The sequence below is a fragment of the Aspergillus pseudodeflectus genome (genome assembly GCF_044049435.1).
Source record: "Aspergillus pseudodeflectus strain CBS 756.74 chromosome Unknown BJX68scaffold_74, whole genome shotgun sequence".
NCBI classification, from domain to species: Eukaryota; Fungi; Ascomycota; class Eurotiomycetes; order Eurotiales; family Aspergillaceae; genus Aspergillus; species Aspergillus pseudodeflectus.
In genome coordinates, this window is record NW_027263850.1 from 82,548 (window position 1) to 110,358 (window position 27,811).

At 54.0% G+C, this 27,811-nt stretch overlaps 13 protein-coding genes across 13 annotated transcripts; 5 read left to right on the forward strand and 8 right to left on the reverse strand.

The window, feature by feature from the left end:
* Nucleotides 1-1,177, reverse strand: BJX68DRAFT_279395 (NADH:flavin oxidoreductase/NADH oxidase; the record flags this gene model as incomplete). The annotated part of the gene is made up of 1 exon (XM_071048726.1): nucleotides 1-1,177. Exon 1 carries the CDS (start codon nucleotides 1,168-1,170, stop codon nucleotides 1-3), a length of 1,170 nt encoding a protein of 389 aa, XP_070893537.1. The 5' UTR covers nucleotides 1,171-1,177.
* A 213-nt stretch (nucleotides 1,178-1,390) lies between these two features.
* Nucleotides 1,391-3,424, forward strand: BJX68DRAFT_272134 (Zn(II)2Cys6 transcription factor; the record flags this gene model as incomplete). Its single annotated transcript, XM_071047131.1, has 5 exons — nucleotides 1,391-1,428; nucleotides 1,475-1,603; nucleotides 1,652-2,252; nucleotides 2,302-2,817; nucleotides 2,864-3,424. The coding sequence occupies 5 exons, from the start codon at nucleotides 1,391-1,393 to the stop codon at nucleotides 3,422-3,424; spliced, it is 1,845 nt and encodes a 614-aa protein (XP_070893538.1).
* A 1,462-nt stretch (nucleotides 3,425-4,886) lies between these two features.
* Nucleotides 4,887-5,411, forward strand: BJX68DRAFT_272135 (uncharacterized protein; the record flags this gene model as incomplete). Its single annotated transcript, XM_071047132.1, has 1 exon — nucleotides 4,887-5,411. The coding sequence occupies one exon, from the start codon at nucleotides 4,887-4,889 to the stop codon at nucleotides 5,409-5,411; it is 525 nt and encodes a 174-aa protein (XP_070893539.1).
* Nucleotides 5,412-7,276: 1,865 nt separating this feature from the next.
* On the forward strand, nucleotides 7,277-9,587 carry BJX68DRAFT_258866 (glycoside hydrolase family 71 protein; the record flags this gene model as incomplete). Its single annotated transcript, XM_071043608.1, has 6 exons — nucleotides 7,277-7,399; nucleotides 7,455-7,619; nucleotides 7,675-8,041; nucleotides 8,107-8,332; nucleotides 8,441-8,904; nucleotides 8,950-9,587. 6 exons carry the CDS (start codon nucleotides 7,277-7,279, stop codon nucleotides 9,585-9,587), a joined length of 1,983 nt encoding a protein of 660 aa, XP_070893540.1.
* A 167-nt stretch (nucleotides 9,588-9,754) lies between these two features.
* BJX68DRAFT_279400 (HotDog domain-containing protein) lies at nucleotides 9,755-10,661 on the reverse strand (the record flags this gene model as incomplete). Its single annotated transcript, XM_071048727.1, has 1 exon — nucleotides 9,755-10,661. One exon carries the CDS (start codon nucleotides 10,659-10,661, stop codon nucleotides 9,771-9,773), a length of 891 nt encoding a protein of 296 aa, XP_070893541.1. The 3' UTR covers nucleotides 9,755-9,770.
* Nucleotides 10,662-10,810: 149 nt separating this feature from the next.
* Nucleotides 10,811-12,234, reverse strand: BJX68DRAFT_247841 (phosphatidylserine decarboxylase family protein). Its single transcript, XM_071041819.1, has 2 exons — nucleotides 12,186-12,234; nucleotides 10,811-12,137 (listed from the first exon to the last, which is right to left on the reverse strand). The coding sequence occupies exons 1-2, from the start codon at nucleotides 12,224-12,226 to the stop codon at nucleotides 10,835-10,837; spliced, it is 1,344 nt and encodes a 447-aa protein (XP_070893542.1). The 5' UTR covers nucleotides 12,227-12,234; the 3' UTR covers nucleotides 10,811-10,834.
* On the reverse strand, nucleotides 12,230-13,846 carry BJX68DRAFT_247842 (uncharacterized protein). Its single transcript, XM_071041820.1, has 5 exons — nucleotides 13,515-13,846; nucleotides 13,363-13,470; nucleotides 12,918-13,309; nucleotides 12,801-12,865; nucleotides 12,230-12,753 (listed from the first exon to the last, which is right to left on the reverse strand). The coding sequence occupies exons 1-5, from the start codon at nucleotides 13,674-13,676 to the stop codon at nucleotides 12,353-12,355; spliced, it is 1,128 nt and encodes a 375-aa protein (XP_070893543.1). The 5' UTR covers nucleotides 13,677-13,846; the 3' UTR covers nucleotides 12,230-12,352.
* A 1,012-nt stretch (nucleotides 13,847-14,858) lies between these two features.
* BJX68DRAFT_272140 (molybdenum cofactor guanylyltransferase) lies at nucleotides 14,859-15,554 on the forward strand (the record flags this gene model as incomplete). The annotated part of the gene is made up of 1 exon (XM_071047133.1): nucleotides 14,859-15,554. The coding sequence occupies one exon, from the start codon at nucleotides 14,859-14,861 to the stop codon at nucleotides 15,552-15,554; it is 696 nt and encodes a 231-aa protein (XP_070893544.1).
* A 5-nt stretch (nucleotides 15,555-15,559) lies between these two features.
* On the reverse strand, nucleotides 15,560-16,873 carry BJX68DRAFT_279406 (molybdopterin molybdotransferase MoeA; the record flags this gene model as incomplete). Its single annotated transcript, XM_071048728.1, has 1 exon — nucleotides 15,560-16,873. The coding sequence occupies one exon, from the start codon at nucleotides 16,871-16,873 to the stop codon at nucleotides 15,560-15,562; it is 1,314 nt and encodes a 437-aa protein (XP_070893545.1).
* Nucleotides 16,874-17,092: 219 nt separating this feature from the next.
* On the forward strand, nucleotides 17,093-20,238 carry BJX68DRAFT_279407 (molybdopterin oxidoreductase family protein; the record flags this gene model as incomplete). The annotated part of the gene is made up of 5 exons (XM_071048729.1): nucleotides 17,093-17,238; nucleotides 17,293-17,403; nucleotides 17,462-17,695; nucleotides 17,741-19,485; nucleotides 19,535-20,238. 5 exons carry the CDS (start codon nucleotides 17,093-17,095, stop codon nucleotides 20,236-20,238), a joined length of 2,940 nt encoding a protein of 979 aa, XP_070893546.1.
* A 59-nt stretch (nucleotides 20,239-20,297) lies between these two features.
* Nucleotides 20,298-21,933, reverse strand: BJX68DRAFT_272143 (uncharacterized protein; the record flags this gene model as incomplete). The annotated part of the gene is made up of 8 exons (XM_071047134.1): nucleotides 20,298-20,608; nucleotides 20,656-20,723; nucleotides 20,773-21,152; nucleotides 21,209-21,276; nucleotides 21,332-21,368; nucleotides 21,418-21,599; nucleotides 21,660-21,783; nucleotides 21,835-21,933. 8 exons carry the CDS (start codon nucleotides 21,931-21,933, stop codon nucleotides 20,298-20,300), a joined length of 1,269 nt encoding a protein of 422 aa, XP_070893547.1.
* Nucleotides 21,934-22,539: 606 nt separating this feature from the next.
* Nucleotides 22,540-24,880, reverse strand: BJX68DRAFT_247846 (alpha-galactosidase). The gene is made up of 3 exons (XM_071041821.1): nucleotides 24,818-24,880; nucleotides 24,156-24,756; nucleotides 22,540-24,107 (listed from the first exon to the last, which is right to left on the reverse strand). The coding sequence occupies exons 1-3, from the start codon at nucleotides 24,852-24,854 to the stop codon at nucleotides 22,565-22,567; spliced, it is 2,181 nt and encodes a 726-aa protein (XP_070893548.1). The 5' UTR covers nucleotides 24,855-24,880; the 3' UTR covers nucleotides 22,540-22,564.
* A 698-nt stretch (nucleotides 24,881-25,578) lies between these two features.
* BJX68DRAFT_258873 (uncharacterized protein) lies at nucleotides 25,579-27,773 on the reverse strand (the record flags this gene model as incomplete). The annotated part of the gene is made up of 7 exons (XM_071043609.1): nucleotides 25,579-25,705; nucleotides 25,771-26,159; nucleotides 26,224-26,507; nucleotides 26,913-27,006; nucleotides 27,112-27,393; nucleotides 27,499-27,586; nucleotides 27,625-27,773. 7 exons carry the CDS (start codon nucleotides 27,771-27,773, stop codon nucleotides 25,579-25,581), a joined length of 1,413 nt encoding a protein of 470 aa, XP_070893549.1.
* Nucleotides 27,774-27,811: the final 38 nt, after the last annotated feature.

Sequence of the window (27,811 nt, forward strand, 5' to 3'; positions counted from 1 at the left end):
CTATTTTTGGAGGCCCTTAAACGCCCAGCCATATTGAGTGGACATCTTCACATTGACCTCTAATTCCTCTGCGTAGCTGTAAACAAGACCAGGCGACTTCTGAAACCACCGACCACACATGATAGCGTCCAGTCCATCGTTGAGAAACCCTTCCGCCATTTTCCCAGTGCGAATCCCACCCACCGCAGACACCGGCATCGCATCTCCAATAGCCTGTTTGATGGCAATTGCAAACGGAACCTGGTAGCCATCGCCGGATTTGATGCTCGTCGACTGTGCGGGGTGAATTCCTCCAGAGCTGACATCGAGGAAATCCACACCGTGTTCTGCCAGGATCGGAGCAAGCTTGCATGAATCAGCGACGGTCCAGCTCTCAGGGAATTTGTCCTTCAAGTCATCGAACCAGTCGGTGGCGCTGATCCGGACGAACAACGGCATCTCAGTTGGTATAGCTTCCCGAACCAGATCGGTGATCTCCAGCAAAAGTCGGATCCGATTCTCGAAACTGCCGCCATATTCGTCCGTACGCCTGTTGCTGATCGGGCTGAGGAACTGGTGGATCAGATATCCGTGTGCGGCATGGATCTCGACGACGTCGAAACTGGCCTTGACGGCCCGCCGTGCAGCATCCACGAATGCGGCCTTGCACTCTTGAATCTGATCAACCGTCATCTCTTTGGGTTGAGGGTATGCATCGTTAAAGGGCAGAGCCGATGGCGCGTAGACATTCTCCGGCCACCCGCCATCTTCCTTCGTCGCCGTGGCATTTCGATGCACAAAGGGCGGAAGCGTACTAGCCTTGCGACCAGCATGACTGAGCTGGATACCGATAAGCTGATTCTGACTATGAGCAAAGTCGGTGATCTTCTTCAAGCCCTCGATCTGGGCGTCGTCCCAGAGGCCGATATCTTGTGGTGTAATGCGACCTTCCTTCTGGACAGCCGTAGACTCCATGATTGCCAGTCCGGGTCCACGCTGAATGATCCCGCCGATGTGGATGAGGTGCCAGTCAGTGATGCAGCCATCTCGAGTGGCCGACCATTGGCATAGAGGAGCGAGCCATAGGCGATTGTGGAAGGTTGTGCCGCGGATGGTCAGTGGAGTGAATAGTTTTGGAGGTGTTGGGCGGAGGGCAGTGCCAGCTGCAGGGGTCTGCGGTGGTATATACATGGTTATGATCGCTGTCGATATATCGCAAACTCATTGTTGGACGCTCACAAGATATACCAGCGGCCTCGGCCAAATCTTGGATGCTGCCGTCGGCGAAATTCTGGTTCACGCCGAAATGCTCCACCTTGTCGGGGTCATCGCCACCTGCCGCAGAGAATCTCGGCGACTCTGGGACTTGAATCAATCTTTCCTTTTCATCAGTAGAAAAAGACCTCGCGCCATGCCAAAACGCTCTCGACCTCGCACGAAGCCGATAGCGTAATATTTGCTCCTTCTTTTGACATTCGGCCGCTAACCCACACAGATGCCGCAGATGCCATGCGCGAAAAGTCAAGTGCTCGGGCGAAGTGCCCTGTGAGGGGTGCCAGAGGGTAGGCAAGCAGGAGGAGTGTGTCTATCCACAAAAGGACCGCGTGGTGCAAGTCAGTCAGCAGTAAGTAAAGCTATGTTCTCGCCACTGCTCAACATGCTAAAGAGACAGGTATATTGAAAATCTAGTCGCTGAAAACCAGCGGCTTCGCGGCAGCTCGCACGGCGACCACCACGACAATGATGAGGGCGCACCCGTACAAGGCCCTGTGCTCTCCGAGACCCCTTGGTTCGTCCATATTGATACTACCCATACCCCCATCCTCGTTGCGGAAGCCTCCGACTCGGCGTTTGCAACGCGGTTTCGCCAGGCCATGTCCAGTGCACAGCATGGGCATCTGCCCCGTGTGAGTTTCCCCACCGATGAGAAACTACTCGAATTGTCAGACGCAGACTGTCCATGGCCCGGATCTGCACACGCACGCTTTCTCGTTCGAAGTGCCATAAAATGTCTCGGTCGCTGCTATCACATTATCAGACAGAGTGCGACTCTTGCGGATTTGGAATGTGCTATTCACGTGCCCTCGTCGCTGGGACTGCTGGCGAAGAGTAGACTGTGGGCTGTGCTCGCCATCGGCGAGATGTATGTGACAAAGTTCCCCTTTTCTGGGGATGCATTTCCCGGGATTCGTTACTTTGCCAAAGCGATGCGAGTTACTCGGATCGTGAGCGAGAGGCCCAATCTTGACACGGTTGAGATCCTCCTGTTACTGGTTCGTTATGTTCTCATTACCACAGTATTTAAACTTACCATCACCCCAGTCATTCTACTCATTGTGCCTCAATCGGCGGCACTCGGCATACGGTTTCGCTGGCTCTGCTGTTCGAACCGCTGTCATTATGGGCCTGCACCTCAACGTGCCCGACACACAACTGAGCGACCCCTGCGTACGAGAGCATCGAAATCGCGTTTGGTGGACTGCCTACTGTTTCGATCGCATGTGGGCAGCAAAACTCGGCTATCCCGCTGCCATCCGCGACGACGAGATTGAAGTTGACCTGCCGTCGAATCCAATCTGTGATGCTTCTAATGCTTTGGACTTCCCTGACCGTGATTACTTCGTTGCGAGGATTGGCTTATCGCGGCTATCGGGGAGCATCATTCACTCAATCTACGGTCAACGGTCTCCTCGGACTTCACTATCGCTGAGGGTCCAGGAGGCATTCCGAGACTTGCGCAGCTGGCTGGAGAACCTCCCTCTGTCGCTCCGGATAGATTCGAAGCATGAAGCTGAACTGGACCCGCGAGCGAGATCGCTTCATCTTCTATTCAATCAGGTATATATTCTGTCAATTAAGAAGCAAACCACGGCTAACCGACTAGCTCGCGATTCTCACCACCCGTCCAATTCTACTGCATGTCTTACGCACTCATCTCGAAGCCAGCCCAGTGCCGTCATCCGGGCTCGCACTCTCCGACACCTGCGTCCGTTACGCGCGGCATTCGTGCCAGTTACTCACCGACAGCTGGACAAACGGCTCATTCATGATCTTCGACTTCTTTTACACCCAGTACCTCTTCGCCGCAGCCACCGTCCTCGGCATCTCCAGTATGCTTGAGGGCAAGGACCGGCAGAACGATAAAGAGCAGTTCGAGGTGGCTGTTCACTTGCTCTCTCAGCTTAAAGACATCGGCAGTTTCGCGGCCGCTGAGTTTTATTCCCATATAGAAGCTATAGAGAAACTTATGCACACCAAACTTGCTGCTGGTGAGAGTATACCCGCCAGGCTGTCCTCCACTGCTGTTGTTACCGATGGCAGAGAAGACTTTATGGCGCTTTCCGAGCCATTCCTGCAGGGGCTACTAGACCAGCCAATTCCTGATCTGGAGTTTATCGATGCGTCTATGTTTCTACCCGATATGTATCTGGGTGATGGCATATAGGGGAAACGCTTCTGCAAATCAAAGGATCACCCTGCAATTTTCTCACCGAAGAAGCGAAGAGACATCGGTGTGTGTTAACAGACTTGATGTCTCCTGACCGGGCAATGTCAATGTCTCGGAGCTACATCGTATTCCAAGAGCCTGGTCACTATTTTGAACATGCTACGTACGTTGTCGTACCTAGGGAACCTCTGCGCTGTCATGGCATGCTCCCTAATTTGCGACAATCTACGATAAAATCGAAGTGACGAAGACGCATACCATAGCACGATTTATACGTCATTGAAGATATGGAACATGACTGAATGCTACCTGAGGTAGCCGAGCCCAATTACCCGGAAGTTCATGCATTCAGGGTTTATCGGGTGATTCGGTGGAAACTGGTGATCTGCACTAGAAGGGCTATGGCCTGACCAATCCCTGTTGGCAGTATCTTGGAACCAGTATGGGGGCCAGAACGAAGGAACACCGAACCCTGTCCGTCGCGGCGCTTATCGACGATATCACTGCGGTTCATGACTCGTAACCTGGAAGGTGTCACGCCCCGGGGCGGGGAAATGGCTAGACAAGAGAGGAGACGTGACGTCAGCTTTGTTGGTGATGAATGCACATGCTTCGGCTTAAGTTTTTGGCGGCATGATTTCTTAGAAATTCGATCTAGGGAAGACCACAAAACACAAGAAATGTCCCGGATTCAAAGGACATCAAGTGGTGAAACAGACGGGAACCGGCGCGTGGAACTTTTGGGAGCAGAAGTGGTTGATAGAGGAGGAATTGCAGCACGGGAGCTTCGTAACATCAATCGTTGATGCGATTTCCTCACACACTAAAGCCGCCCTAGCTGCAGCCTGCTCCAGACTTGGTGGCACGACATGGTGGCGCAATAAAGCTTCCCTCTGGTCAGGACAAAGTGGTCCCCTGCATCAAGACGGGAGGAATCGCCGACTCGAGGAGGCAGAGCAGGCCGGTCAACAACAAAGCTTACCCAGATAGGCTAGTGGGTACGCGGGGAACAGGGTGGATGACATCAATGATCGTCGTGGGGCAGGGGTTCGTTATGGGCGTTGGGGGCCGGAAGCTGTTAGCGAGTGACTCCATGTATCCTTTAGCATCTATGAACGATGCCAAGCAGTATAGTATCGAAACACGATGGAAGAGCAGGCTTAGTCTATCTCACTCCCAGAAACTATGAACGATGCCAAGGGGCGAATGTTGGTATACCCGAGAGAAGTGTTGAGTCGATGTATCACGTTGTTGGTGCAGAGCTGCGACTGGACAACGCCCTTGTGGCTCTGAACAGTGATATAGTGTAATGACGCATGCAACGCAAAAGGTTTTTGGTGACTTCATTGCTCTCGAGGGAGAAAAGTCTATATAACTGTGATAGAAGTCAAGGTAAATCGTCCAGTCTCACCATCGTCCTCAGTATCATTGCTATCGAGCACCAGCCCAAACTGCCAACATGAGAGCCCTCACAAGCATCTTTTTTGCGCTCTCTCTCCTCGCAATCCCCTCCTTCGTCCGCGCCGAATGCAGACTCCACAACGCAATCGAAGAGGATGAGAAAACCCAAGAAGACCGCGAAGCCCTCTGCCTGGGCCAAGGCGAAGACTCCTGGACCTTTTCACTGCAAATTAGCATGGTCAGCGTTCCTACCTTTGACGGCGACAACCCCTTCGAGGGAGTCGCCGGCCACCAGGCGTTTATCATTTACGACAACACATGCATGCGCAGAGGCGTGTACTCTCCGGACAACGAAGGCAATGATTGCGGTATAAACTACGTTATTGAGGAGGACTGGCTTCCATACACTATCGTCGTCACGCATGTTAACTGGGATGTTGGTGACCCATACTTCTACTTCAATTACGCCAATGGCGCCTATATGATTGGGGAGAACGGGGCGACATGCACGGATATTAGTTCCGGTCTACGTGCGGAGCAGGGCTGCAAGTCTGCCTTCCCCATAAATGGAGAGCCGGAATAGATGCCTTGCGTGGAAAGTGAGTTGAGCCTGTTTCCTGGGCATAAATTGTTGCTCAAGTATCTAGCAGCGTTATGTGCTTTCCAGGTTATTTTGATATTGAATTGATCGTGTGCCTTTTCAAATTAATCTATCAATGTACTAGTTATAGTGCTTGGTGACTCAACTTTACTCTGATAGGTTAGATGAATTCTGACACTTTTACGTGAAGCACATTCATGTTTCCTCCGATTTCCCATCATCCTATCTTGTGACAAGAACACAGTGAGCAACATCCCAACATCTTCGAGGCATATTACCGTTAAGGCATGCTAGGGAGAATCTGTCAATCAGCCGCCTCGGTACGCTGCGTTTCTTGATTGACCAAACCTATAGCCTGGCTGGCATATATCGGGAGGTGGTCTAGAAGCATGACAACGTTGCAAAGTACAAGCTCAGACACGGACACGGATCAATAGGCCGTGCTACATATACATAGGGAAGCCCAAGCCGCTACCAAAATAACCGAAGAGGCAAATAAACCAGAGTCTCAATTTCCACGCCGGAATCCGAAGACCTGATCGGTCAAGCCACGGAAGGTGTCTAGCGATGATTCTGGCCATGTAGACCACTCAGGTGTGCGCCGCGTGGCTCACAGAACGGCACGGGCATTCGGTATTACGCGCAAGTCTTCATTTAAAAGGCCTGGCGTATCTGCTACGCGTCGCCATGTGGAATGCGGCACGAGAGCTGATCGCAGTCGAATCTGCTCGCCTCTGCTCGCGTAAGCCTCTTTATGTAGAATTCCCGGCTCTTACAGTATGTATGCTGTAAGCACGATTGGGAATCGCCGAGACAAGGGTAAAGGAAATGACCGCCCTGGCGTGTACTGCGGACCAACTCGGGGGATTGTGATGCGGCTCAATGTCTCCTGGAGGCCGGGTGCTCGAGAGGGCGAGGTTCCCAGGCAATTGGCTGCGGCCTGCAGTTTGCTAGAGACCAAATCTGGCTTAATAAAGCAATCTTGGGACGAAAACAGAGCATATCGCACAGGAGCGATTGAAATTCAGAGGCCGATAATTGTTTTTAAAAGCTCCTGGCCTCGGGCTTCTTCATTAACACTCTGACATTACTCTGCAAACGTTCATTCGCGTGTTGATGCGACTAAGAGGGTCGGCAATACATCGTTCCACCTGCACCCGGTTGCCTGGCCAGTTCGACCCTGATGCAACACATAATTCTCCGGCAATACCACTACATCACGGGGCGCTGATATATGGGGCATGTAGTGTCTGCCAGACGCGGATTCTGACATATCATGCAAGGGATAATGCAAGACACCAATCGAGGACTACCAGATGGGAACACAAGGTGATGCTCATTCGCCGACAGTGGCCGCAAGACACTCAAGCATAAGACAAGCCTCGGGTCTTGCAAACCCCGTTCCTGCTGGGGCAACCTGCAGAGTCGAGTCGTACAACGGACTCGAAGGAGATGCATGAGGAGATCGGGTTCTTCACGAGGGTCGCCGCGGGATTCGCCAGATTTTCGTCAAAACTCTCGCTGAATTTCCGGTGGGCCAGATGACCCTTGGCCCTGCAGAGGTTTATTGCGCCTATAATGCGGGGATGTATACCACCCTGTGGGGTGCGTCTTATGGTAACATCGCGTCTTTTGGAACGGGGGAATATAGTCCAATGCAACCAGGGATGGACATCACCGCCAATGAACTTCGTCCCTCGCGAATTCGGTGAAAATGCAGTCTATTCGTATCTACTGTTGAGCGAGAGCAGATCCTGGAGAAAAAAAACTATATAATGCTGGTTCTGGCTTGGGATTCCAGGGCAGCATCATCACAGCATCGAGGAGACAAGAGTTACCTGGTCAAGATGAAGTTGAGATCCATTCTTGGAGCGCTTTGCTCCCTCCCCTTGCTCATTCATGCTGCGCCCGGTTCGAGCCTTAATGAGGCCCGCCAGTCCACTGATCGGCTGGTGTTTGCACACTTTATGGTAATCCCTGGCTGTGATGTGGCGATCTGCTGCAAATGACTGACCACCTTGGTAGATCGGAATCACCAGCAACCGCAACTCGGCTGCTGATTATGACGACGATATGAAGCGAGCAAAATCGCTGGGCATTGATGCTTTCGCTTTGAACATCGGTGTCGACCCCTATACGGATCGGCAGTTGGATCTGGCATACCAGTCGGCGGCTAATAACGATATGAAGGTGCTCATCCCTTTTGCTGGCCTCCTAGTCTGTGACTAATAGGGATATTGCAAAGGTCTTCATCTCATTCGACTTCAACTGGTACCACACCGGCCAGGGATACGAAGTCGGCCAGAAGGTCGCTCAGTATGGGAGCCGCCCTGCGCAGTTAATGGTCGATGGAAAGATCTTTGTTTCTTCGTTTGCTGGTGACGGTCTCGATATTAACGCCATGCGCTCTGCTGCTGGGAAGCCAGTGTTCTTCGCACCAAACTTCCACCCCGAGATGGGGACAGATATGAGCGGGGTTGACGGCCTACTCAACTGGATGGCTTGGGACAATGACGGTAACAACAAGGCTCCCAAGCCTGGCCGGCATGTTACTGTCCAAGATGGTGATGATGCTTATATCAGAGCGCTGAACGGGAAGGGCTATATCGCGCGTAAGCTGATTATCTGTCCCCAATCGCGAATACTAGCTAGTCTTGCTAACATCCATGATTTCCAGCTGTTTCTCCGTGGTTTTTCACCCACTTTGGCCCCGAAGTCCCATACAGCAAGAACTGGGTCTTCCCTGGCGATTTGCTCTGGTATGACCGTTGGCTGCAGGTTTTGGACATGGGTCCTCGCTTTATCGAGATTGTTACCTGGAATGATTACGGCGAATCCCATTATATTGGGCCTCTTAGCTCCCCTCATACGGATGATGGTGCCTCTAAATGGGTCAACGATATGTATGTTGTTCCGGTTTCATTCCTCACCCTCTTATTTCTCGCTTCGCTCATTCTCTACCCCCCTCGTTCCTTCTTGTCTCATTCCTCACTTCCATCTAACATCTCTAGGCCCCACGATGGCTGGATGGACATGTCCAAGCCGTTTATCGCTGCGTACAAGGATGGTGCTTCTAGTAGCTCTGTCAACAGCTATATTACCGAGGACCTCCTTGTTTACTGGTATCGACCTGCACCTCGGGGTGTTAACTGCGATGCAACCGACACGTGTATGGTTCCGGCCAACAATGGCAGTGGTAACTATTTCAACGGGCGTCCTGATGGGTGGGAGACCATGGAAGATGCAGTGTTTGTGGTCACCACGCTCACCGAGCCAGCAACAGTTACTGTCAACTCTGGTGGTAATGTTCAGGTGTTTGATGCGCCTGCAGGGGCCAGCGCCTTCACGGTCCCGATGGGTGTTGGATCCCAAGCCTTCTCGCTCAGTCGGAATGGTCAGGTTATCCAGTCTGGAGTCAGTCTCCTGCCGATTATCGATGGGTGTGTTTGCGGGCTATATAACTTTAACCCTTACGGTACGTTTGAATTTGGAAATCTCTACTGTGGCTAACTGGAGATAGTGGGAACTCTTCCACCTGGCCCAATCGATTCTCTCCAGAGCGCGGGTCTCAACAGCCTGACGCAGGGACTACATGTACAGACCTGCGCGCCCACCCCTTCCCTCGGCGTTCACACTCCGACCCCTCCACCAGGCTGGGGAGAAGACACTCCTACTACGACTAGAACGACTACACGTACGACCACCCGCACAACCAGTACCAGCACCAGGACCACCAGAACGCCCACGGGACCCACAACCACCAGGCCACAGCCAACCTCCACGACCCGTACAACTACACGGACCAGCACGAGCACCAGAACCACGACAACAAGAACATCAACCACGACGACCCGCACAACCACAACCACAACCACTGAACCGACGACCACAACCACGAGCGGCCCCGGCACCGGCCAAGTCTGTACCGGCGGAACCGGCCCCGGAAACTACGTCGGGCTGTGCAGTTTCGCTTGCCATTATGGCTACTGCCCTCCAGGCCCTTGCAGCTGCACGCAGTACGGAGCACCAGTTCCCACGCCGCCGACTACCGGTACGAGATGCTTACCGCAGTACGGTTTGGATAACTCGTATCTGGGTCTCTGCAGCTTTGCGTGCGATCATGGATATAACCCACCCGCCGCGTGCAGGGTTGCTTAGTTGAAAGGAAGATACTGGGGGATTCACGGAGGAGGGTGGGAAAATTGGGGAAGCAGGGTTCAGTCATTACTCTTCTGTATCTTATACTCTCGTCTGTGCGATGTTGTGTAGTTTTTGCAATCAATCCAGTATCCACTCATATCATGCCTCCTACATCATCCATCCCTCCCAGGCGTGGTAGCTCTACAGCAGGCTTCGAGTTGAGTCTGACTTTAATCGGATTTCGGCCTGGGAGATGACAACCCTTCCATCGGGAGCTACCTGCTGGTAGACAATCCGCCCATCATCCTCCCTCCACATCTGCGTCTGGATGACTTCCCCGGGAAATACGGGCCTACTCAATCGCAACCTGACGCTCTTGAACCGCGAGGAATCGCCCCCGGCAAAAGAATCAATGACATGCCTCACGCCCACACCAATCGTACACGTCCCGGATAGGATAGGGCCGGGGAATCCTGCTCGCTTTCCGTGGTCTGGATCAATGTGCATGGGATTCCATTCGCCTGTCGCTGCGCGGTAGAGTGCGCCTTGCTCGCTTGTTGTCCGATGATCGACCATAAGATCCGGTTTCCGGTCTGGTAGCTTTGTCGGTGGTCGCGTATTCATGGACGATGCGTTTGACGCCCCGTTGCCCGGCATCTTGATGAGAAACGATGTCCACTCATTATAACACACTTCCCTCCCAGTCGCAGCATGCTTGGTCGATATCGCAACAATCACGGCGACGCCCGAGCGCCGATCAACAACATCCACAATCCGTGCCTCCGAAAGTACCGTCCCCGAAGTAGGCAGCGCCTCCTTGATCTCGAGATAATGTTCAGCATGAACATGCGGATGCTCCAACGGCTTATACGTCGGGAGGAGAGACGGCATGTCCCGTGTCACTTTCCCCATCATGTTGACCACCGCGAGCGACGTGAATGTCGGTAGCGCATGGAATTTCGGGTGCTCTTCCCAGCATCGTCCGAGGTCTTTGCCGTCGGCGCCGATGGCGAGGTTGTAGGTGATCACATTGCCGGCGTCGTAGGTGATTCTTGAGGACCAGCGTTGTTTTTTGATGTGGGCTAGATCCATTCTGTGATCCAGAGTCACAGACTGCTGGAGAGCAATGATTTCGGAGCTTTTTGTCATCATATACGATATCTTCCATGGGAGGATTGCGGGGTCACGCGGGGAAGCATAACATATCAAACAAGTTGCCGCGAGCCGAGGAGGCACAGAATCTCAATACATAGCAGATGGCTAAACTACACTTTGACGACGGCTATCTGGCTATTAACAGCGACATTGTGCTGAAGATCTGGCGAAGGAAACCCATCTACCTGGACGCCCTTCCGGAAAAGAAGACAATGCGTCGAACCACCGAAATGGAACATGCCCAGTTGATCGCCCTTGCTCACACGCTGGCCCTCCTGGACTGTAATATCGCACGTTGACACCTCGCACATTCCCACGCCCAAAAACGCCATCAGTCCGATGGCCGGATTATCCGACTCGATGAAAATCACCGCTCGCGTCGCGACGCACGTCAGATACTCCTGCGTCATGACCTCGCCATCGGGATCGATACTGTTTTCCTTGGTCGCATCCGTATCAGAGCCCCAGAGTCCCTCGAAAAGCGGTTCGGAATAGTACGTCCCGTCGACGACGTACGCCTTGACAATCTTCCCGCTCACAGGCGCATGCCAGCGGTGATAGCTCAGCGCACTGAGGAAAGCCTGATACACCGTCCCGCCGACGAACTGCTCCGCCAGCTCATCATGCGACAGCATATCATACACCGAATACGGCTGCGACTTGATCCAGAACGTATCCTTGGCCTTGACGCCGCGTGCCACCTTGTACGGCTGCGACTCGCACGCGTTGGCGATGACATTGTCGTCATCCGGCGATGCGACCGGCCGAATACCCGGTCGAAAGATGCGCGTGAAGAAGTCGTCCCAGGATTTGTACCCGTGGTACTTTGCCGAGGGGTCGCAGACGAAGAGCTCGTCGAAGGAGTGGGATGTCCCGTGCGGGATGTTGGCGACGTGCATGAGGTTGTTCTTGCCTGTTTCCCCGAACCAGCCATACTTCGAGTCATCGAGGACTTTAGCGGACTCGGGTGATGTGAGGAATTCGCCCCATGCATTGAGGACTTTCTTGAGCATCGCGTTGATGTCCGGGTCGAGGTACGCGGCGTATCCGCTCGGCGTACCCATCGACCAGTCAAAGACAGCATTAATCGGCAATCCAACGAGCCCAACGCGGAGCGAGAAATCATTCCACGACGGCGCGGTGGTGAGCATATAATTCAGCACGCGCAGCATGTGGTGGTAATCACGGATCTCCGAGGAGCCCGTGGGGTCCGTCTGGAAGTGCTGGTTCTTGGGGATCTCCGCGAACATGGCCGAGACGAGCATGTAAACGCGAGTGTTTGTTTCAATAAGATGTTGGAACTCCTTGAGTACAGGGTGCAGTTCCTGCTCGGTCTTGCTGTCGACATGGGCGATGACGCCGCCGAGCCATTCTTGGTGGGCGTCGTAGGTTGGGGGCATCCATTGCCCGATCCTGGATTGTTAGCTACGTTGCACTTGTAAAAAGCAGGACTGGACGTACTTGTGGTAGCGATGAGTATTGGAACCGTGCTTGGAAGGCATGATGTGCGTAGTTATTTTTAATTAGTTAAAATCCCTGTTTGGGCATTGTTGGAGATTATATACAAGTCTTGGCATCATTGTGATGTCATCTTCAGCCAAACGCACGCGTCGTCCGATCGAATTCTATTAATAGTGCTCGCTGTTCGACACCATAAACGTCTTATGCACGCTGACCTGGTTTTTCATGTGTCGCGCCGAGGGACTTGGATTCAAATCCTCCTGGCTACTGTTATCGCCATGGCTCTGCCCATTCGGCGATGAAATGGATGTCACCACCACGTTCGTCGAGTCCTCGCCTACATCCGGCCGCCAGTATCTCGGCTGATGCGATCCGGGCTTCGAAGCATTGGCTGTGAGATTCGACAGCGCGTATTGGCCTCCGCTGCGGCCGCTGCGTCGCTTTCGGCGGTAGGAGGAGCTCCCGTCGAGGAACCAGCGGAAGAGCGGGCGGAGGGTGATAAGGCTGCCGGCGATGATGGCGAGGCCGGTTTCCATGATGGACCAGATGGCGATTTGATATGTTGAGACTGGGAATGTTAGCTTCGATGTATGAGCGTTTTCCTTAGCGACCTACAGAGGAAATCGGTATCGGCGTAGTTCTTGAGGTATGGGAGTCGGATGACCACGGCGACACTCGCACTAGGATAATTGTCAGTATGTATACAAAAGCAGACAAACTTCAAGTGCATACATTGCTCCCAAACTCAAGATTCCAACCAAAGCCTTCTTTGTCCTCTGCGTCATCTGCAGTCCCCAGATCAAGCAGGCTGGAAGAATCCCCAGAGCAAAGTCGCATACGATGGTGAGTCCACTGTAAAGGTAGGCGATGATGATCAGAATGTCCGTGGACAGGCATTTGCCGTGCGTGACCAAGGTGACGCGCTCCCAGAAATAAGAGACAGGCTGGCAGTCAAAGAGCAGGATCAGCCAAAACACGAGGCCGATAGCGATAACTATGGCGATGATTGTCCAGAGCATTATGCGATAGACCCGGTTCACGGCCAGTCGGAGGAGAGCGAGGGCAATGGCGATTTTCGCGACGGCGGAGGCCCACAGGTAGAGCATTTGGCCGAGCCACCATACCTGTACAGCACGTCAGTCGACCCGAAAGAGAGCTCATCAAGGCTTCATCCTACCAGCAGGGCATCCCTCAGCGATGTCAGCGTGTCGAATTCGCTCATCTTGTGCCCAATTCCCGCCAGCGGTCCGATCATACACAGGATGGCGAGGACGATGAACAGCGCCTAGAATGTCAGTCGCAGTTGAATATGATCTGGCAGTAACATACCAGCGCAATCAGCATCAGCCCATCGTCCCAGCCAAACGCGCGCACGATGTACAGCCGAACAAAGCATCGCATCGCCACGGTGATGATGGACAAGGCGGCCATCACCGCCGAGACGACGAAGATGGCCAGGGCCCGGTCCTCAAGGGGCAAGGTCTCGAACATTTCGGCCAGCCGACGACAATGGTCGGATGCAGATGGAGGTGGGCGGGGAAGAAGGAGTTTTGTATGCGGATGCGGACCGGCTCAGAGGGGAGAGCGCAGATCGAATGCGAATTGTTTCATGGTCGAACCCTTCGCGGACACAAAGACGGTTCTGGGAACTGCTCGTGAAGATGAGGCAGTGGATGTCAGAAATGCTGCAGAAGAGGGAGGTCAATCTCTTCATAACCCCAACCGAAACGAAACAAGGGCCGCGGCTGCGGGCAGCCATGCCCACTGGGGCCCACCCAGCTGGCCTCCAGCTGCTCCAGATCGATCGATGGTTCTCAGCAAGGTTAACGCTAGCGGAGTGCGAGCGAGTCATGCTGCTCATGCCCCCCGATGCGCCCCCATCGTGCTGGGTCCGCGTCCGCAGTGGGAAATGACGCCGAGGGCCAAGTTGAGGTTTGCTTCGCTTCTCGCTTGCCACGGAAAAAGGTCCCTCACCTGCGAAGCGACCTGTCACTTGCCGTCAAGAAAGACCTGAAGAATTCTGGTCAAATTTCTGTCGAGTCAGCCTCTCGAAGTAAGAGTCTTGCGGCTTTCCCTGGATGAGTGCCGGCATGATCTCCCAAGACTCAAGTACCGTGATGGAGTCTGATCCTGGTCGTTATTCCCCCGTCTTATGATTCCTGCCACAAGGCAACCCGCTCGTTTCTTTTTCTCTCCGCACCACGCGAATTCAGGGGAAAGGAAGATCAACTCGTTCGTAAGTGTGACTCGCCGATTCCGAGCCGATGAATACCCTTCGTACCTCGGAGAAACAGACTGGATTCCGGGCAGGACCGCTGCCAACCATGGAACGGGAGAGATCTCGAGTCAGGAGTCTCGCTCGTTTCAGGTTGTGACGTGCTGCCGAAGTCTGCCCGACTCCACCCTGTCTAGTTTCTTCGTTTTCCGAATCGGGGCTGAGGCTGGGGCTTTTCTGGAGCCTCCAAGAAGGGTCGGGATCGCCATTGTGATCGAAACAATTGTGATGTTGAAACTTAGTTGTAGGACATATGTTTTGTATGGACGGTGATGCTAAATATATATTTCGATTTCCATGGCGTCACAGTTGTGTAAGACCTCAACCACACAAAATATACATTCTTGGGAATATCTTCAGAGTTCAGACCTGACTCGAAAGACAAACTAGTAGCACAGATGTCTACCGCGATAAAGCCCCTCCTCCTCGCTGGAGGCCGTTCCACGCGAATGGGATCGCGCAAGGAACTCCTCTGTCTCGCCAACGACATCCCCATCTATGAGCAACAATTATTGAGGCTCCATCATGCCTTTCCCGAGTCTGATGCCGTGTTCCTCTCCTTGCCATCTCCCGCGTCTCTACCGGAAATCCTCGAGAACCCGCGTATAGAACGCGTCGCCGACACCACCTTCCGGCTGCACACTGCCAATTCGTCTCCACCATTTATCGCGCACATCCTCTACGACAACCCAGGAGAAGACCTGGGCCCAGCAGCCGGGCTCCTCTCGGCATATCGCCACGACAATAGCGCCACCTGGCTAGTCGTCGCCTGCGATTACCCATTTTTCCCCGTCTCCGCTCTGCGCTACTTGTGTGGACACATGGCTGGTCCTGTTACGTGCTTTGAGAATGCGGACGGGATCTACGAGCCTCTTTTGGGGATCTGGACCCCTGAGGCACTATCTCTACTAGACCAGAATGTACAGAGGGGCATTCTAGGTCCCAAGGCTGTGGTTCTCGAGTCAAAGGGGACGAGTATACGGCCCGAATCGGAGATTTGGCTGTTTAACATGAATACTCGAGCGGAATATGAACAGGCGCTGAGGATGAGCGACGAGATGAACAACTGCGCAGATAATATGAAAGCCTCATAACACATCTACTCGAGATCGCAAGGATACGCGTCCACCGCTTCCCCGTCACATACCTGCTCGATTCCGCTTGGAATATGCGCCCAACAGTTTGCGTGCAGAAACGGCTTCGTCTTCCCCGGACTGTGGTCCTCTATGATCTGCACCGTCTGTCGACACGGACTCAGAATGGCTGGTCGGAAAATGTCAGCTTCTTTTCGAAAGGCTAGCGCTGCCTTACTCGACTTGGGTACTTGTAGCCGAGCAGATTGTGGCCGTTCTCGCAACTGGCATTGCAGCGTCCGCAGGTATGGCAGCACAATAAACCGAAGACAGGCCGCGGCTGCCACTGGATTCCCAGGAAGACCGAAGAATGCCGTCTCGCCCTGTCCTCCCCTTGGAAGGACGGAGAAGAGGACGGGATGGCCGGGCTTGATGGCGACCTTGTGGAAAACAGTCCGGCCCCCTATGCTGCTTATCACGCCGGGAATCATATCGCAACGGCCTGCTGAGACTGAACCAGATGTCAAAATCACATCGTACTTGTTCTGGCCGAGGGCTTCAAGAAGTGCGTTCTCCATGGCAATTGGGCTGTCGCGGACGACTCCACGAAAGTCGACATCTGCGCGGTACTTTTTCAGCATCGCCGATAGATATGGGCCATTTGCGTCGTGGATCATGAAGCGATGAGATGCAGCTTCCGAGGACATCAGCTCGCAGCCCGTTGAGAAGATGGCGATCTGTGGCTTGCGCAATACTGGAATTTCGGCCAGGCCGACCGATGCCATTGCCGTGATATGCTGGGGATTGACGCGCTCGCCGACCCCAATGATCCGGTCATTTCTGGAAAAATCACCACCGGCGAGTCGTCGATGCTGGCGCCATTTCGCTGGTTTGGAGAGCGAAATGTACCGACGACTCGAGAGCTTGTTCTCAAGCAGCACTACATCCTCAATGGGAACACAGCAGTCAAACCTATCGCCATCTGGCCCAGCAGGAAACGGCGCCCCCGTCATGATCTCAACACAAGGCTGGATCCCATCTCTTGGATTCAGCGTCGAGTGCGAGTGCGGCTCATCGCCTGCGGTGGTGGTCCCCTGGACCTCGAATGTCACCGGTCTCTCCGGACTTGTAGCCTGCGTCGCGACAGAACTTAATGCAAACCCATCCATGGCAGAAGTATCAAACTCTGGAGTGGAAATCGGGCTACAGATTGGCTCCGAAACTGCCCGGTCGCATGCGTTGAATATTGAGCATTTTTCGCTGTCGGCGAGGAAGGCTGTCCGTTGGCGGTGCGCCTCTTTCTCAACCCGTTCGACTGCGTTTGTGTAGGATAGAGCCATTGTACCTTTACCTTTTTGAAGTCTGAAATCAAAATGAATGAGTTAAAAGTTAATCCCTGGCAGTCCATGACCTTGGCACAAACGCATCCAACCCCAATCCGGTAAAAAAGTCGCATACATCATCGTGGAGTCAGCGCTACCCCAAACCATCTCTCGCTGACATCCCATCACATTTTCCCAATTTGTCACTCACCCCATCCAACTCGCCCTCGCCGCAAAATGCCTCGGGTAGTCGAGACCAGGGACTCCATCAAAGACATCTGGGGCGAACGTACCCCATACAAGCACCAGTGGCCGATGCGGTGCGACTCGCATCTGGTCGATACCCCGGATAAATGGGTCCAGAGTGCTTGTGTGCTCTGCAGGTACGCTTTCCCAAACTCTCCACAGTGATCCTTGGCTGATCTTCACCTTCACAGTAATGGGTGCGGGCTGGATATCGGGGTCAAGAAGGGCAGAGTCGTCGGTGTCCGCGGTCGCACGGTTGACCGCGTGAATAAGGGACGACTGGGGCCCAAGGGGTTGAATGGGTTAGTACCTTATTACCTTCTAGTCTGTATTATACGAGGCGTCCTGATACGACCGCAGCTGGGTCTCCATCAACCACCCCGACCGACTAAAGCACCCTCTGATCCGCCGCAATGGCAAGCTCGAGCGAGCCTCATGGGACGAGGCCATGTCGCTGATTGTCGACCGCGCCAAGGACATTCAGTCACGGCTGACGAACCATGGCATTGGCTTTTATACGACGGGTCAGTTCTTTCTCGAGGAGTACTATGTCCTCGCCATGGTTGGGAAGGCTGGGCTGAATACTTTGCACATGTACGCTGCCAACCCTCTTCTACTGCGACGAGGCTGACATGTCAGGGACGGAAACACACGCCTCTGCACTGCAACTGCAGCTGCCAGTATGCGCGAGTCGTTTGGGAGTGACGGGCAGCCAGGATCGTACTCTGACATCGACTATACAGACTGCCTGTTCCTCGTCGGCCACAACATGGCCAACACGCAGACGGTGCTCTGGGCGCGCGTGCTGGACCGTCTCGAGGGACCGAATCCGCCCAAGCTGGTCGTTGTCGATCCGCGGACATCAGAGACGGCAAAGAGGGCGACGATCCATCTGGCTCCCAAGCTGGGGACGAACGTGGCGTTGCTGAATGGGCTGCAGCACTTGATTTTCGAGAACGGCTGGGTTAATGAGCACTACGTGTCCAACTTCATCGTCGGGCTTGACGACTTGAGGAAGACGGTCAAGAAGTACACCCCACAGCTCGTAGAGGAAATCACCGGCGTCCCAGCCAGCCAACTCCACGAGGCTGCAGAGGCCATTTCCACCTCCGGAAGCCTCCTCTCAACAGCCCTCCAAGGCGTCTACCAATCCAACCAAGCGACCGCGGCCGCCTGTCAAATCAACAACATCAACCTCCTCCTCGGCCACATCGGCAAACCGGGCAGCGGGATCCTGCAGATGAACGGACAACCCACGGCCCAGAATAACCGCGAAACAGGCTGCGACGGCGAGTACCCGGGCTTTCGCAACTTCCAAAACCCAAACCACATGAAGGAGATTGCAGATATCTGGAACATCGACTACGCGCATGTCCCGCACTGGAACCAGCCGACGCATATCCAGAATATGCTCAACTACATTGAAGCAGGTTCCATCGAGATGTTCTGGGTGTCGGGCACGAACCCGCTCGTCAGTCTGCCTCACCTGCATCGCGTCCGCGACCTCCTCACGAAACCGGAACTCCTCCTCGTCGTGCAGGACATCTTCATGACGGAGACGGCAGCAATCGCCGACGTCGTCCTCCCCGCCGCACAATGGGGCGAGAAGACGGGGTGTTTTACAAACGCCGATAGAACAATGCACCTCAGTCACAAGGCCGTCGAGCCACCGGGCGAGGCAAAAGCAGACCTAGACATCTTCCTCGACTTCGCGCGGCGGATGGACTTTCGAAATAAACACGGCGACCCGCTGATCCCATTCACGCACCCGGAGGAAGTCTTTGAAGAGTGGAAGAAGATGTCCTTCGGCCGTCCGCTGGACTGCAGCGATCTGACGTATGAAAAACTTACAGGCGGCTCGGGGATCCAGTGGCCGTGTACGACGGAGTATCCGTACGGGAAGGAGCGACTGTTCGACGATGGGAAATTCTACACGGATACGGAGTACTGCGAGAGTTTCGGGCATGATCTGGAGACGGGGACGCCGTTGTCGAAGACGCAGTACGACGCGATGAATCCTGCCGGACGCGCGATATTGAAGCACGCGCACTATAAGCCGTCGCTGGAGGCTGCGAGCGAGGAGTATCCGTTCCTGCTTGCGACAGGGCGGCATGTGTTTCATTTCCATACAAGGACCAAGACGGGGCGGTCGAAGCGGTTGCAGAGGGCGGACCCGGATGCGAGTGTTGTGCTCAGCAGGGAAGATGCGGAAATGGTGGGTGTGAGTGAGGGGGAGATGGTGCTGGTCAAGTCGAGGAGGGGAGAGGTCGAGTTGGCTGTGAAGATTCATGAGATTCTTCCGGGGCATGTCTTTATCCCGTTTCATTTTGGATATTTTGACTCGACGGATCAGCGGGCGAGGGCTGCGAATGAATTGACGGCCGGTCAGGACACCACAATCTTCTGCAGGTCAGCATCTAACATGGTCTACAGAGCAATGGGACCCCGTCTCGAAACAACCACGATTCAAATCCGGCGCCGTGCGCATCGAAAAGTGCGTGCAAAAGGAAGTGCAGGCAAAGGAGCAACAAACCGCCGCAATAAAACGCATCGAGGAAAAAAAGGTGGACGCAGTGAATAAAGGTCAAGACGAGGGCATCAAGAAGCGCGTACGCTGGCTGGAGATGTGGCTGGGCGCAACACACGAAGCCCTTGAGATGCTCCGCGATATTTACAAGGATCTTATTCCCCGACTCGTGCATGATCTGGAGATCCAGGCTGGACTGGAGGTCATGCAGCGCATTACCAAGACTGTCTTGGAAAGGTTCGATCCCATCATCAAGCGGTATCATGAGAGCCGCTTGTATGGCAGGAGAGTCTGTGAGCGTCTGCGGGCGAGTCTGTTCCCCATGGAAGACACGGGTGATCCGTACTGTGCGCTTATCACGCTGCAGTCGCTGGGTATGTTCTTGGGGTACATCGAAGGCCATCTACTGGCGTTGTCACCATCCAGCCAGGCACTCTGGGATGGAGAGTTTGTTGACGTTGTCGATTTCGCGCAGACAAACGTACAGAGGCAGAAAGCGTGGGTGAACCAGCATATCAAAGTGAAGAGTCCGCAGACCCTGCTGGTGCCCCAGAATCCGCCCTCAGACATGACCGATGAATCAGGGCTGGCGCGAGAGTTCTACTACTGACACCTACTGTAACAACCCACGGGTGGAAATGCGATAAATATATTCCTCTCTGTCCTATCCTATCTACTCACACGCACACTAGCCGACTTCTCCGGCTTCTGCAAATGCGACTCGTCCGACAGAACCGTTATCAAATGAATATCATCCTCGTCAATCCCCGACGTCGGTTTCATAGCATTCGCACTCGATCTGAATGTCGCTCTCCGCGGCGAGACGGTTTCTTGGAACGTGCCGTATCGTGTCCCGTTGCGGGAGGCGAACCATTGCGGCATGACTCGCTTGAGGAGCGTGGCGATTGCGGGCATGCAGGTGCAGATGACGCTGACTTGGGCTTCGATGACGCCAAAGTAGGAGAGTTCGCCGCCGTTGTCTGCAAACGTCAGTATTTCTCGTTTTTCGGTTGACCTGGGTGTGTACATGTGATGTTATATGTTGTAATGGAATTGTAGAGATGCGTCAGGCGCAGAGTGCCTGCGACGAGGATCCTAGACACGATCAGAATGATAGACATATCAAACCCCGTTGAAAACTCACAATATCCCAACAGAAAACATGCTAATAACTCGAACCTTCTTCGCAACGGGCAAATTCAACTTGAGCAGCGACGGCAGCGGCAAAAGCATGACAACAACATCGAGTGCAACATTGATAGGCGGCATGATCTTAAACGCCGTATAACTCAGACAAGTCCCCTTGGAGACCCCATCGAAGCGGGTCCAGTAAAACCACGCGGGGGTGCAGTTGAACGCGGTCTGGAAGACGACTGCAAGTCCCCAGGTTGCGCAGAGTGCGATTACCGCATACGTGACGCGTTTGAAGCTGGGGGTCGTGAAGATGCGGAGGTAGAAGTAGAGAATGGCGAGTTTTGAGACGGCGACGGAGAAGTAGAAGAATATAATGCCGATGTAGAAGAGCTGTGAAAGCAGTGAGTGAGATGGTATACTGAGAGAGTGAGTCCAGCGAGACGGACCTTCATTAGGTGGATGATCTGCTCTCGACTGAGTGACCACATGTCAGTCCCCCAACCCTCTCTTGCAGCTGGGCAAGCGTTAGCTGCATGTATTGGAGACTAAACGGAGAGAATCATCCTCACCTTGCACCATCAAAATCGTGTCGACCATAGCCGTGACCTGGCCGATTATTAGCCTCGCTGCTTGCAACATCCACAAAACGACGCACATATGTCAAAACACCAATCGCATCGTCTATCCCAAATGAGTCTGAAAAGGGTGGCCGCCCCAAGAACCTCATTCCCATGACGATTGTTGTGATGGCGATGAAGGCTGCACCGACGCCGATCTGCGTTGTCTTGCGGCTTCGAGGGGGAATATCGCACACGCCGGTCGTTATGTTCATTGCATCTATGGGCCGAGATTGTTAGTTGCGAGTTCTGTGTAGAAATGGATCGTATGTTGCCTTACAAAGGTATTGTTCCAGCGGGCATTGTTCCTCGTAGCACGAGGCTATGGCACCATATTCCGAGTCGCATACGAAGCCTTTTGTCCTGGGGCAGTCACTCCCGACGTAGTTAGACACGCAGCTGTCCTAGATGACGATTTAGCAAAGGATGCGATTGTGATCGACGAGGCCACGTACCGCGCATTGCGGCAGCCGCTCGAACCTCTCGCATGGCCCTTCTTGGGCGATCGCGAATCCCAAAGTCAATAACAAGGCGACAGTATTTCGCAGCCGCATGTTGGCCACGGTTTGACGATATCCACACACAGCATTGCCCGGTGGAGTGGATTGCACAAGAGATCACCGTTCACCGGGGCCGTCGTTGGAAAAGAGTCGAGTCAGGCAGGACCCTGTCGGCAGATTTCAAGTTGTGGAGGTATTGCGGGGAAGGCAGGCAGGTCCAGAATCTTATGAGGTGGAGTTGGAAGAGCCGAGGAACATTTGACCAGTGTGCTCGGATCGCTCACAATTGAACGCCTCAATTCCAGCCCCTCGAGGCCTCGACCAGTCAGCATTACGCTGACGTTTCGAAGGAATCGGGGGTCATCAAACATGCTCGGTCAGCCAAGCCAGACTGCCGTATTCCTGCTGCGCCGAGTGGCAAACATGCCCAATCGCAGTGGCCTCTGTACGTTTCGCATGCAGGCAGGGCTGGGGGCCAGGGGTTTGTCGGCAAATTGTGGAAATTATCAATATTCTCATGGCTTTTTCCACCAACGGGCCTCGTGGCCTCGTCCCCTCGTGGACTCGTGGAGAATCCGGGGTACATGCGCGGTGCACACTGCGCATTGGGCGACAGCTCGTAAACATCTCCTACTTATTCGCTACAATTGCCGGATTAGGGTTGCTCGCCTAGCCGAACCAGACTTCACTGTCTTTCTAGAAAAACTACCTTGCTAGCATAGTTCGTCTGAAACGAATACTGCAGGCCAAGATTCATCAGCATCGCCCCCGAAAACGGTCCCTGCCCATCCACGCGATACATCACTTCGCGTTCCAGCCCCTGCAGCCGCACCCGGGGCATTGTGTGATTCAGGTTCGCCGCTAGCTGGAAGAAAAACAGCACCGCCTGCGAGCCGTCGTTGGAAACAAAGAGCGCCGCTGGCCAGTTCGACTCCTCGGGCAGGCTGAGACGCCACAGGTCGCCCTCGAGCACGAGGGGTTTGATCTTCTCCCAGAGCGCGATAAGCCCTGGGATTGCCGCTCTCTCCTCCTCGGAGATGTCATCGGGCTTCAGCTCGAAACCGAATGATCCTCCCATCATGGCTACGTGTGCTCGGAACGTGAAGGGGGTGATGCGCCCGGTCTGATGGTTGGGAACAGCCGATACATGGGCGCCCATGGAACTCGGGGGATACACAAGTGAGCTGCCAAACTGGATGGTGATCCGCTCCACCGCGTCGGTGTCGTCAGAGGCCCAGACCTGTGGGAAGTACTGCAGGATTCCAGGGTCAAACCGTCCGCCACCCGATGCACATCCCTCCCAAAGCACGTCTGGGAAGCGGGTAGTCAGCACGTCAAACACGCGATACATCCCCAGGATATACGTATGTGTGGTGCTGGGCGATGGCATTTCGGACACTCCCCGATTCTGATCCCACTTGACATATGTGATGTTCGCACACTCTAAGATATCCGAAATCGCTTTGATGATAAAGTCCTGTACCTCTCGGAGCGCGAGATTCAGCACCAGCTGGTTCCTCTGCTCGGTACGGGGGTAATTCGCTGCATGCAAGGCCCATTCGGGGTGTTCCTTGTATAAGGTCGACTGGGGATTGACCATCTCCGGTTCGACCCAGATGCCAAACTCCAGATTGTCCGAGGAACCCGCTACCTTGAGGCTGGTAATCTTCTCTACCAGCGCGGGTAAACCGTCTGGAAACCTCACTGGGTTCGGCACCCAGTCTCCCAGCCCAGCATTATCAGAGGTACGTGGAAACTCCTTGCCAAACCATCCATCGTCCATGACAAACAGCTTCATTCCAAGATCCGCGGCCTGCTCTGCCAGGCGATACATGCGATCCTGATCAATATCGAAATACAATCCCTCCCAGCTGTTCAGGAGAACTGGTCGGCCACTAGTCGCAAACTTGCTTTTGATCAGATGGTTCCGGTATAGCCGGTGCAGGGACCGGGACATTCCACCGAGGCCCTCGCTCGAATACACAGCGACACATTCTGGAGACACCAGGGTTTCCCCGGGACCCAAAGGCCAAGACAACTGGTGCGGGTGGAAGCCAAACGAAACGCGTGTCAACCCCTGGGAGCCTTTCTCGACGTACGCTGCAAAGGAGCCGGTGTATACCAGGGAGAACCCCCATGCTTCACCCTGTGACTCGGTCGTGGAAGGGTGAACGAGGGCTAAGAAGGGGTTGTGGAGGTGAGACGAAAAACCGGTTGTGCTTCCGATGCTGCACGGCATTAGTATCAGCAAATGGACATTTGAATCGCCAAGTTACCTCTGTACGCCATAGTCAACTTTCCGTCTTTGGCGGTGCGCTTCTCTTGCCCAGTCACCGTGCAGCCCGACCATCTCCAGCTCCTCACGAGGAAAATCGACGCTGATGCTCGCCAGGGATTCGACGGTGATGGCTCCCTTGCCCTTATTTGTGATGCTCGTGCTGCGCACGATCGCATTATAAGCAGGAAAGACAGTATAGCTCAGATCAGCCGCTACATCGCTATACTTGTCGTAAAGGTGTACGATAAGCGTGGTGGCATCGCCCTCGCCTCCAAACGTCGCCGGCAACCCTGGGAGACCCGGCTTCCCCTTGACCACCTCATGCGACTGGTATAGAAAAGCCGAGACACTGTGTCCTTCAGTCTGGTGGATTCGAACCGCCGGTATGCGAAAGTCGCCACGTCCTTGGTCTGGAAACTCGCGGCGGACGCGATCTGGCATCCCCGTCCATCCGTCAATCACTGGGGCAGGGTCGTCGGGAATTGGGCCCGAAACGCGACCGCCGAAATGTTCGGATCGGAGATCGCCAGTCCCATCGACGTGGAATCGATAAGAGACATTGTGGCCGTTCAAGGCAAAGCTTGTCCCGTCGACGACCACTGCGGAGGATGTTAGACGCATTGCAAGCCATTTTTGGCTCGGAATCTGGATCAATCTCACCACTTTCGTTCCCGGGAGCAGCTTTGAAGTCCCCCATTTTCCTCGCAGTTGAAAAGACTTGGAGTCAAGCAGCAGGCTGCCAGTTGTCATGGCTATAAATACGTCCAGGACGTCCGCCTCCCATCGACTTCATTCGCTCATGCGATCGTCGACTAACTCTATACGCCACGGACCCGCCTCCGCCTACGGAGTTGGGGTACATTACGGTGAGACGAACATGGCCCGGACCACTCCGTTGGAAAAAGCAACTTTCGTTTCTAAAGTCACCAGGCTTTCTGCGGCTATCCCCGCATTTTCACCTTTGAAACCACGGGGAGATGAGTACCACAGTATCCGGAATGGCTACGACCTCAAGGTTACCGCTGGGCCTGTTCTCACTTTCCCAGATTTTCAGTCGGTATACATGCACACTTACATTGGGACGATCTGATGGAAAAGTGAGCTAAAGCTTAAAGTTGTTGTGCGATCGCTCCGGCTCTTGGGGCACCCGGTAGGAATCGAGTGACAACCTTTCCCCAATCAATCGGGTGCAATCATACCATTTAGTCTCTTGACCCTTCTTCTGTCGTCTCGTGTCCACGGCGCGATGAATGGTTCTCTCAAGCCATTGGTGGAAAGCCATGGTACCCAATGGGGAGAAGAGCGTCTGAAGGATGCCAACAATTGTGCTTGCTGAACAAGCCTGCTCACGACTGAGGAGAGAGGCTCCGATTCCAGGTGCTCGCCAGGTCTCTATTGTGAAAGACCTGGCCGAACAGGTCTCAATGTGATGAGCCGGATGAGGGAGACATCCGTCGACCGACTTTTCCTTCTTGCTGCTCACCTTCAGGCTCATAGACTGCGCCAACCTTGCTAAAATATGTACAACTGACGGACATTCCCACGAGCCTTGACGCTGTTGGGGCCTTCCATGCACGGCCGCGCCCTCCACCAGCTCACGAGTATGCTGCCACATTTCCCGCGGGCACCATACCTCTCGCCAGACATCCCGAAGAGGGTTTACGTCTCCGATCGGATCGTCCGAGGATTTAATGGAGCCCACTAGTCGGCGAACCGGAGAAGGGTCAGTCTCGCGTTCGATCTCGAACTGCAGCTCCGTCAGCTGCTCTTTGACAGTCGTGGCCGACGTGCGGATAATCCGGGCGTCAGGTGGAAAGCGGTACGTTCGATGCGTGTCGGTTTCAAAAATGCCTGTCTTGGCCTTTCTTCCCGAGGTATAGACGAATTCAAGGCCAATGATTACACAATCGCGGAAATAGGCTTCCACCGCGAGCACGTTTTCTCTATTGCCGTTCGCGCTAGCTCTGTCAAAGTATATCTTCTGGATCTGATCATAAGGAGGCTGTAGATCCGGACAAATATCAGATCATCCGTGCCTGGCACTGGGGATGTAATGGCTCGGATACAGTCGAAATCGGATTTAGAATCCATATGATAGCGATCAGGCTTCCATCGCCATCACTCTGGTACTGGTGGTGCGTCAATTGAGCCGGATGGAAGCCGAAATCCGGGGAGCGAATTGTCACACTGCGCGCACGTGTCGTCTCGATATGTACGGAGACCACTTGACCTTGTTCCATCGCCGGATTGTCTGCTGAGTTGCGTACCGGCTTGACACATATCGTCAATAACCGCATGTCCTCATCTGAGCCGAGTTCGAACCCATCTTCGAGCTCTCTCATCCACTGGCCTATAAGCCTATAACCTCTGGAGTGGGGTGGTTATAGTAGCCGAACTTCAAACCACATATATGACGAGAGGATCGGGATCCGCCCTCAAGGTCTGTGGATGCGCTGATTTTCTGTACATGTTTGAGTGAGGCATAGGTATGGTGGTTAGTAGTTTCTCCGCGTCCTATGAGTTCAGCGAAGTGATCGTTGTCGTATCTCAGCTTGTCAGGAGGGATATGATAGTACTCAAAACCAAGCATCTGTGGGGCGATCATCTGCTTCTCGCACTCTTGGGTTTGGATGCCGAGCCGGATCAGCCGGTTAGTGTGGCCCTATGTCTGTTAGTCTCAGAGGGAGATGTTTGGACAGGTCCGTGCGTACTTTGACGTGTAACGCCTGTGCCACTATAAACCCGGTGATGACACTATCAGGTGTCGGAAGGGGTATGTTTTCAACAACGGTGTCAGGATAAGGATCAAGGGGCGCAAATGTGGCAGTTCGTCCGTAATTCGTTGACAACTACGACGAGATTAGCGCGGCTACGCAGGGCTGGACGATGCGCGAGGATACCTGTAGGCCAGCTAGTTGGAGGTCGAGAGAATCGCGGTCCCTCAGTGCGCCAACCTGAACTATACGCTCGCCGCCTGCACCATCAATAAAGAAGGGCATCGCGAAGCCGACTCTGGATCCGAATAGCATAGGCTCATCATCTGAGAAGCCTACCTCGAGTCCGATAAATGGCACACCCCCGGAAGCCATGTAAAATACAAACCTTGTCAATTTCCCAAGGCGTGGGCCAGCTTGTCCTCCAAAATCGATATTTAGCGCTGGCTCAAATCGTGGAGGAGGTATCTGGGGCCAGAGAGCACTGATGCTTAGGCCCTCGTGTATTGGAGGATGCGTTGCCTAGATGTAAGATTCGATACAGCACAGGTCCATCTCCCCTTCTAACGAAGCCCCCATGGGAGGCTCAGGGGAAGTTCTGGACTTACCGATACCCAGGGATACGACCTTATAACTATCCAGGCCCGCAAAAACGCAGGATTGATTTAGATTTCCTGGGATCTTAAGCATGCCACGAGCAACTCCCGGACCTCTGCTATCATAACCCAGACCTGAGAATGCGAATCTGCGAACTCGAGTCCAAATGCCGTGAGCCCTTCGGAGCGAAATGCCACCCAGATTGTCTGTATAGAGGTACCCTGTGGAACCTCAATCCACTGTTCAGATGCCGCAATTCGGTACCCGATGACACGATGCACGTCCACCGCTACCTCTGAAGGCATGTTTAACCCCGATATAAAGCGCCGTCACACCGATTCGT